The sequence below is a fragment of the Lissotriton vulgaris genome, chromosome 5 (assembly GCF_964263255.1).
Source record: "Lissotriton vulgaris chromosome 5, aLisVul1.2, whole genome shotgun sequence".
Classification (NCBI taxonomy): domain Eukaryota; kingdom Metazoa; phylum Chordata; class Amphibia; order Caudata; family Salamandridae; genus Lissotriton; species Lissotriton vulgaris.
Window position 1 is genome coordinate 100825684 of NC_141693.1, and position 9104 is coordinate 100834787.

General features: G+C 41.5%; 1 protein-coding gene across 1 annotated transcript in view; it reads left to right on the forward strand.

The window, feature by feature from the left end:
• Positions 1–8272, forward strand: part of RAB14 (RAB14, member RAS oncogene family) — a 221149-nt gene extending 212877 nt beyond the window's left edge. Inside the window, exons 7-9 of the mRNA XM_086920985.1 lie at positions 3933–4020; positions 4486–4516; positions 5932–8272. Of these exons, the coding sequence (XP_086777111.1) occupies positions 3933–4020; positions 4486–4516; positions 5932–6109 (297 nt within the window). The 3' untranslated portion in view covers positions 6110–8272. The remainder of the gene's footprint in view (positions 1–3932; positions 4021–4485; positions 4517–5931) is intronic.
• The last annotated feature ends 832 nt before the right edge of the window (positions 8273–9104 follow it).

Sequence of the window (9104 nt, forward strand, 5' to 3'; positions counted from 1 at the left end):
AAATGTCTGCAACACAATCAGATCAGGCTGGTCCTGCTCCACCAATTGGGTTTCACGGTCAATGCTCAAAAGTCTCACCTGCAGCCTTCACAGATAGTTTTATCTGGGAGCCACTCTCAACACTCACACAGCTCCAGCCTCTCTCAATACAGCTAGAATTCACAACATCCAAACTCTATTGCTACAGTTTCAAGCCAGCCAAAACTTTCATTCCACTGCTATGAATGATGGTGTCCTGCATTGCAATAGTGCCCCATGCAAGACTACACATGCATCCTCTACAGGAATGCTTAGCACGTAAGTCAGAATCAGTCACAGGGTCAATTATCCAATCTAGTGTTGGTCGACAGCCGCACCCATGGCTCTCTGCAGTGGTGGAACCAACAACATTTATCAAAAGGGCGGCCCTTCAACTCTATTCGGCAGATCGTGCCAACAACGGACGCATCTCTCACAGGATGTGGTGCCCATCTCCACGATTACAAAATCCAGGGACTCTGGAACAATGAGCACAAAAATCTACATATCAACTATATAGAGCTTCTAGCAGTATTTTTTGCGCTGAAAGCTTTTCAGTCTCATAGGCAAAGTTGTCCTAGTCTGCACGGACAACATGACCACTATGTACTATATACAGAATCGGGGGGAACACACACTCCCTCCAACTGTCACGCCTCTGAGCATTTGGAGCTGGGCAGTCATTCACAGGATTCATCTTCTGTCAAGGCACCTTCCAGGAGTAAACGATCCGATTGCCGACCTCCTCAGCAGAAAGAGGCAGCACATACACGAGTGGGAACTTCATCCCCAAGTTCTCCTTCTATACTTTCAACGATGGGGATTTCCACAAATAGATGTGTTCGCTACAGTGGACAACTCAAAATACCCAAACTTCGCCTGCAAGTTCCCACATTCTCTATCCAAAGGAAAAGCCCTGGAGATTAATTGGTCAGGGATATTTACCTACGCTTTTCTGCCTCTCCCACTCCTTCCCTTTCTGGTTCAGAAACTCAGGCAAACATCCCTCACACTGGTAATGGTAGCTCCCATATGGGCCTGCCAACCATGGTACATCACCCTGTTGCAGCTTTTTATGTGAAACTACTGACCGCTCCATCTCACTTCCAGTCTCATCACTTCCAAGGAGCTCAGTTTAGCAATCTGGCTCCTGAAATCATAGCTTAGATATTTAACCTTGCCACCAGACTATACGACTATTCTAAAAGAAGCAAGATCGCCTACTACTAGAGCGTGTTATGCAGCAAAGTGGAAGAGATTTGTAGTCTATTGTAAGAACAAAAGTAATCCTCTGGATACTTCTGTTCAAAACATTATTTGTTACCTTTTGCACCTTACAGCAACCTGCTCTAGCATACACTTCCACTCGTTTGCAGCTTGCAGCAATAGCCTCTTATTTGCAGAACAGACCGCATTTATCCTTGTTCAAAGTTCCTGTCATTAAAGCCTTTATTGAGGGCTTAAAGAGAGTAATAACACCCATAATTCCTCCGGCACCAGTGTGGAACCTTAACATTGTACTTACAAGACTTATGGGTCCACCCTTTGAACTGTTGTTAGACGGGAAACCTGAGGGTCGGCCGAGTAAGGGGGAGAGGCCTCCTGGCGAGGGTCCTCTCCTTAGATCGTACGGACGAGCAACCACCCCCCTACAGATGGACACCACACAAAGATAGGTTCTTAACTCTTTTATCAGTATTCTTTGGCAGGTTATCGTACGATACAGTAGAAACGGGATTCGAGGATCCCCTTGAATTTAGTCTCTGTGGGAAGGGTGTAGCAGGACAGTCTTGGTACCGGTTTGGTACCGGGATATCTGGCGGACAGCTCTCAATCCTCGAGCTGGAGGGTTCTTCGGTAGGGGCCGCGGCAGCACCAGCAGGACTCCCAAGATGCTTCACGAAGATGAGCCGCGGCAGCGTCAGCAGGACTCCAAAGATGGTTCACGAAGATGAGCCGCGGCAGCAGGACTCCAAGGATGGTTCACGAAGATGAGCCGCGGCAGCGCCAGCAGGACTCCAAGGATGGTTCACAAAGATGAGCCGCGGCAGCGCCAGCAGGACTCCAAGGATGGTTCACGAAGATGAGCCGCGGCAGCGCCAGCAGGACTCCAAGGATGAGTTCGTCTCGGTGTCTCTCGACTCCAGGATACAACTGCCTTCCTGCTCTGGAGCTGCCCCAGTTATAGGTCTGGTGCTCTTTGATGTCCGGACCCTCGCACATGGAGGTCGGGGGGTCCGGGATGTGCGAGTCCAGACACCCAGCAGGGGGGTGGAGCCAGCGCCCAGGGAGGCTGTGGGCGATCGAAACTAGGCAGATGGGGGACCATCGAAACTCCTTCCCCCATTGACTCGCCAAGTGGTCTCTTTACCTCCTGGTCAGATCGTGGTGCCTCGATGTCGGGGCTTTGCTGGGGTCGGCCCGAGGCCACGGGCCTGGTCGTGGAGGGTCCAAGATGGCGGCTGGGCCGGAGACAATGGTCCGGGAAATGGTCCGGGCCAGCCGGGAGAGTTGAGGAGATGAGGTCGAGTTCCGTCGGGGGAGAGCTGGGGGCGGCCCGGAGGGGCGGCACTCATGGAGGGTGGAAGGTGCCGCTCTTGGACGTAGAACAGGGGTCGAGGTAGTCCAGGCCCCGCCATGCGGGAGGAGTGGGGCCACGCCACGAGGCCCTGTCCAACAACTGTTATATAATTGTCCTTTACAGTTAATTTCATGGAATGTTGCATTTCTCTTTGCAATCACTTCATTAAGGAGAGGTGGCGAACTACAGGCATTAACCTTAGAAGAACCCTTTTTTCAGCTTCATAAAGATAGGGTAGCTTTTTGCACCAATTCAAAGTTCCTCCCTAAAGTAGTTTCTGTTTTTCATATTAACCATTCAATTGAGTTACAGGTGTTCTTCCCTAAACCCGATTCTGTAGCAGAACGAGCTCTTCACACACTTGATGTTAGAAGAGCATTATTGTACTATATTGAGAGGACAAAACATTTTTGTAAGACAAATGTTTGTTGCATTTCCACCACCTCACAAAGGCAATCCTTTCTCTAAATCTGGCATTTCAAGATGGATTGGTAAATGCATTCAAACTTGCTATGCAGAAGCAAAAAGAACTTTTATCGATAACCCCTAGAGTGCATTCCACTTGCAAAATAGGGGCATCTATGGCCTTTTTAGGTAACATTCCTATATACATCTGTAAGGCAGCAACATGGTCTATGCCACACATTTACCAAACACTATTGTGTGGATTTGTTAGCACACCAACAAGCCAATGTAGGGCAAGCCATGCTAAAGACACATTTTCAGACAACTGTAACATCTACTGGTTATCCACTGCTTTGGGAGAATACTGTGTGCTGTGTATCTACAGCACACATGCCTTGAATGGATTATGGTCCTTACCCAGTAAGCATCTGTTCTTGGCATCTAGAGCTTTAGATTCACATGTGCCCTCCCACTTCCCCAGACACCTGTAGTTGTTCCTTTTATTTACATTACATATGCATGGACATCTCTATACTATACTCTTATTCCATTCTCACCCTCTTGCGGGAAAACAACCTAAACATGGAGTCTATGCCCATGCGCACTATCACCGAAAGGAGAAGTCACCTTACCTCGTGACTGGAAAGACATCTTCAAAGAAAAACAGCTTGCAGACATCTGAATCCATCCAACACTAGATGGCAGGAGTATGCAAAGCATGTGAATCTACAGCTCTACATCCCTAGAACAGATGCTTACTTGGTAAGTAACATAATCCTTCTTTAGCCTCCCAAATGATGCACTGGCAGCAGCAGAGCATGTAAAAAAAATAACGTTGTTGCTGGCAGTGTTAGACACCAAAAGATGTTTACGTTCATCGTTGTTACTAACATTGGGTACGTTTTATAAATTTTCTATCTTTTTATAGGTGATCATTCTCATAGGAAATAAAGCTGATCTCGAAGCACAGAGAGATGTTACATATGAAGAGGCCAAGCAATTTGCTGAGGAAAATGGTGGGTTTCTGTTTTTCTTTATAACTATATGCATAGGATAAGGAGAAGCTAAAGGGAATACTTATTCCTTGAAAACCTGTGCAAGTTCCTATATATTTATCCAGAAGTTGAGAGGATTGTACTTGCCCTATTCAATTTGGTCCAACTGCTGTATTTCTGGGGACTATGTACTTCATTGTGTAACTGTTTTGCAGTGTGGTACATTTAAGTGTTTTTTTTTGTAATAAGGTGGTTTGGGTAGTGCATGGAGTGGTTACCCCATAGATATGCCACTGACCTGATAAACATTTTATCAAAATCTCTGCAATTAGATGAGGTCAAATTGAATACCATTTTAGCCTGGACAAAATTTCTGTTTTTAAGTGTTTATATACTCCTAGCAATTAACGGAATTATTTAAATATAGCCAAGTTACTCTGCATTAAAAATATGTCTGAAAATCTTTAACACTTATATTTTTTGTAGGCTTATTGTTCCTTGAAGCAAGTGCAAAAACGTGAGTAAACTGTGAACTGGGTGCCTTCGTCCCCCCTATCCCCTCCCCAATACTGTATTTATCAATTAAACTTTGCAGTTCTGTAGTATGCATGGCAGTTGACTTAGAGGCAGGACTGAAGTTCCTGCCCTTCTGTCACCTCATTGGTATGATTATCTTACACGGTCTACGCAACTGTAGTTTACTTGTAGGTTTGAGGATCCCACTATGGTTTTTGTGCTCAGTCCCCCAATACTGGGTTTCATATTTCTAGAGGGCATGATATTGTTACGACTTTGGAGCCCCCTGAATTATGTGCTGAAGTTTAGCTCCAAGTTTGAATGTGGTTGGGGCTGCAGGGCTGGGCTATGAGCTGGCATCATTGATCAGGATGCAGGGGCAGCGGTAAGGCCCAGCAATTCACCATCTTCAAATGCCGCATAAAAACACCACAAATGCTTTCAGGATCACAGCTAAATCTAATTGGAGAAGAGAATGTGTGTCCTAAAAAACGAAAGACCAGGTTAGCTTTAAAGAGGAAAAAAACAAGAAGTCAATTGTTCTCAGTAGCTCCTTGTTTATACTTTATGCTGGTAATTTGGGAAGTAGGAGTCATAAAGGTAAAGTGCTGGAGAGGCATGTGGTTAGCTACTTTGAACCACAAGAGTAAAGGCCATTAACCCCATGAAAATGCATTGCAATCTTACCTGTATTATCCAGTCCTCCAATCTGGCTTTACTCTAAAGCAAGAAGAATTACATTATTTCGATCAATTGAAAGTAAACTTTGTAATTTGAGAAGTTATTCAACTAATTTCCTTAAAATATTTTTTTGGGCTCGATATATTAGTTGACCATAGTTTAATAAAGCTAATTAGCACATGGAACAGATGGTTGGAAGCTGGCGAGGCAGTCTGCTCCCAATGTCTGTTTTATGATCTATAGCTACTGTTACAGGTCTGCTCAGCCAGCGTTCTATGTATTACAGCTCCCTGTCCCTCTGGTGTCTACTGTACTGTATAAAGAAATGTCTGCCTACACTGCATAATTTCATTACTCCGTTAATCATCATTGTCTTAAACTATTTCAAATTCTTTGTCAAATAGATTCTTAAGATATCACAGTTAAATAGACTCATTAGGGAGTTGAACTACAGCTCCAACACTGATTATAAATAGTTGCCCTGGTTTGTAAACCATAGGGATGGGGCGGTAAAAAAAAATATCCCCAAATGTATGTAGTATAGTGTACATCTGCCAAAGCTACAGAACAAAGACCTAGTGTCATGATATTAAAAAAGTGAAACTCCTAGCTGTCGATCACCCTGCTTGATATGGATGAGCTGGGAGCCAATGAACATGCATGATTTGTCTGATTTACAATAACTACTATCCATAAAATGTAGACCTTGTTCATAAAAATGATTTTGTTCCTCAGGGGTGAAAATGTTGAAGATGCATTCCTTGAGGCTGCCAAGAAAATTTACCAGAATATCCAAGATGGAAGCCTGGATCTGAATGCTGCAGAATCTGGTGTGCAGCACAAACCTTCAGCTCCGCAGGGTGGACGACTAACCAGTGAGCCGCAACCGCAAAGAGAAGGCTGTGGTTGCTAGTGACCTTAAATGTATGATTCTGTTCTGACCTTTCCAACCTCTGTTACGGCAGTACTTTTTACTGCTTTATGGTCTTCTGTACATCTGACTGGGTTTAAAATGAAGAGCCCCGAATACTCTGCTGATACAACAGCTTAACACAGTACTAAACAATAGATGTATTCAGGTTATCAAAGGCAAGTAGAGTAATAACAAAAATCTCCTGCATGGTAAATCTCAAGAAATCCATTTTCTTGTCTTAGTAACATGTCATCCATCTGTGATTAAAAACGAGCACTGATGCTGGACTTTCTTGTAGTGAACACATTTTTGGGCAGGGTTGTGACTTTGACAGTTTCATTTCATGAAATCTCAATGCCTCCCCTCTTCTCTCACTTTGCTATCCCTCCTCTCCAGATTGTAAAAAATGTGTCAATTCTGTCAGTAGTAAACCAATGAGTTTTTGCAGTGACCTAAATTCTGAGGGTTGCTGATGGGTCTTGCAACTTGGTGAAATTCCTTCTTAATGTGTTTGCAGGGGCATATACATATATATATATATATAATACTTATTTCTGTCTAGACCCTGCACTGGGGAAACAATTTACCTTTTTCTTGTGCTCATAGCTTTACAATGTTCTTTTGCCATTTTATTTACATATATTAACCATAAGTAAATATGTATAAAATTTGAAGGAACGGAGCTAACATTTAAATACATTTTGTGTATATGATTTTAATGAAGACAATAAATTGATTACTGGCATTAGCATATAAGTATATCAGTTTGTACAGTATAACTTGTATGTGGCCATGAGTTCCCATCCCATTCCTTAGTGCACTAGATGTAGCTGAAGTGTACAAAGTAATATAGGCTTTACTTTCATATAAATTGTTTCCTCTCCAGTATCTTTGTTCCATCTTTGCACTTTGGTATGTTCTAAGCTGTTGATGAAACCTGTTTTTCTGCAATCAGCAGTGTTAACATGCTTATTTTCTGCATTTTTTTTTGTAAATGTTTGGCTACGTCAGTCTGCCTTACATTGTATAGACAAATGGCTGGGTTCACAATTGATTTTTTTATGGTTTTATACCCACCTGTTCAGTGGACACATGCTCCTGAACTAGAAGACAAGCATACTGTTTAGGGATTTTAAACAATATTTTGTGTATTTTTAACACTACAGTGGAATAGTTATTTAAAAATGTATTCTCCTTTTTATTTAAAGCTTCTAGGACATTATCACTCATGCTACATTGACTCATCTAGCATAAGTGTTTTAATGAAAGGTAAAATGACCTTTCTTACTATAGTTATACGTGTTTTCTTGGCGTAGGGAGAGGGTAGTTTACCTTGCTTTTGTTTAAATGTTCGGAGCATAGGGAGAGTGAAAAACAATTTATTAAATTAAAAAATCAAGATCAGTTGTTTCTTAAAGAATTGGCCATAGTATATCAAGTGTTTTATTTACAATTGTATGATTGATCAGCAGGCAGTAGAGGGGAAAGGTTAATAGTTTTTCGCATGCTGTACAGGACATTATAGGCATGCTTGGTACAACAGTTATTAGAATCAAACTGCAGTGTTAAAAGTCAGAATCCTTTGAAAATCCCTTCTACAGCCACCAAGACTCTAAAACAAAAATCTCAATGAAAGTGGTGGTACCAGAGTGTTGTACAGTCAAAGTTGAACGCCAAAAACTGGAAAATGCAAATGGTAGGTGCTGGTTTACTTGTACTGTCCCTTGTTTTTCCTGAATTGTGTGTTTGTGTATATGTATATGTGTGTGTGTGTATATATATATATATATATATATATATATATATATATATATATATATATATATATATATATATATATATATATATACACACACATACTGTTAACATTAAGCAGCTTCATTTTTCCCAAGTGAAAACAGGAGGAAAACTTCAGCCACAAGGGTGGTTTGCACAGGGACCATGACCTGCTGCTAGGAAGAGAAATGTAGGTAGAGAGTAGGCATACTTCAATACGACTACAATTTGGCTTACTCTGTTTGGATGGTATGCCTTGAATTTATTAATTTACAGTAGGTTGTGTTTATATCTGTGACAAATAATTTGTTTGGACTGCTGTACTTTTCATTTGATGTAACAATATTAATTTGAATATTTGTAAATAAAGTACGTGTATCTAGATAATTCATAACTGACTGCCTTTTTTGAGATTCATAAAGCAATAGTATGTAGATACGTGATTAAACAACAATATCACCCTGATTAAGGAGGTTCATATTTCAACAACCCTTGGTCCAGATCGAAGTCTATTGAAGCATTTTTTTCTGACTTTCCTGTTATCATACCTCCTATTAGCAGTTTGCCACCACCAAAGGGAAAAATTGTCACTGAATGAAACTTCTATAACTTAATTTATATTGCTGTTCAGAATCATGAGTAAAAAAAAAAGTGTTTAAGTACATTTCTGTAACCAGACCCTGATGGCATGAGCAACTCTGTAATGCTCTGAATCTCAACTGGATGTCAAAATTCTTAATCTGCCTTTGCACTCACTTGACAAATTGGTTATGCTACTCTTTCCGTTCTCAACACTGATGAATTGAATGTTCTTAAGTGCATTTACCAGTGGTGGCACTGATTTCCTGTTAAATACATTATTTATATTGTGTTAACGGTTTTCCATGGTCCATGTTAGCTCTGTTCTCAAGATTCATGTTAGCTCTGTCCTCAAGAGAAGCAAGTATTGCTCTAGCTGCTTTAGTTTTTCGCAATTCTAGATGAACAAAATGTGTTCAGTGTGACACATAATTATGAGCCAGCTGCCTGCTAACCCTGCATTAATTCCTCTCGAAAGTCAAAGGTCCAGTTTCAAAGTTGATATTGGTAAGTGAAGTTTAAACATTTGAACAAAACGGCTACGTAAGTGAATGCTGTGTAGTAGCTTGTATGGACTGACAAGCTAACAATGACAATCCCAAGCAAAGATATTTGACATCGATGGGATCCTGTTCCAGTA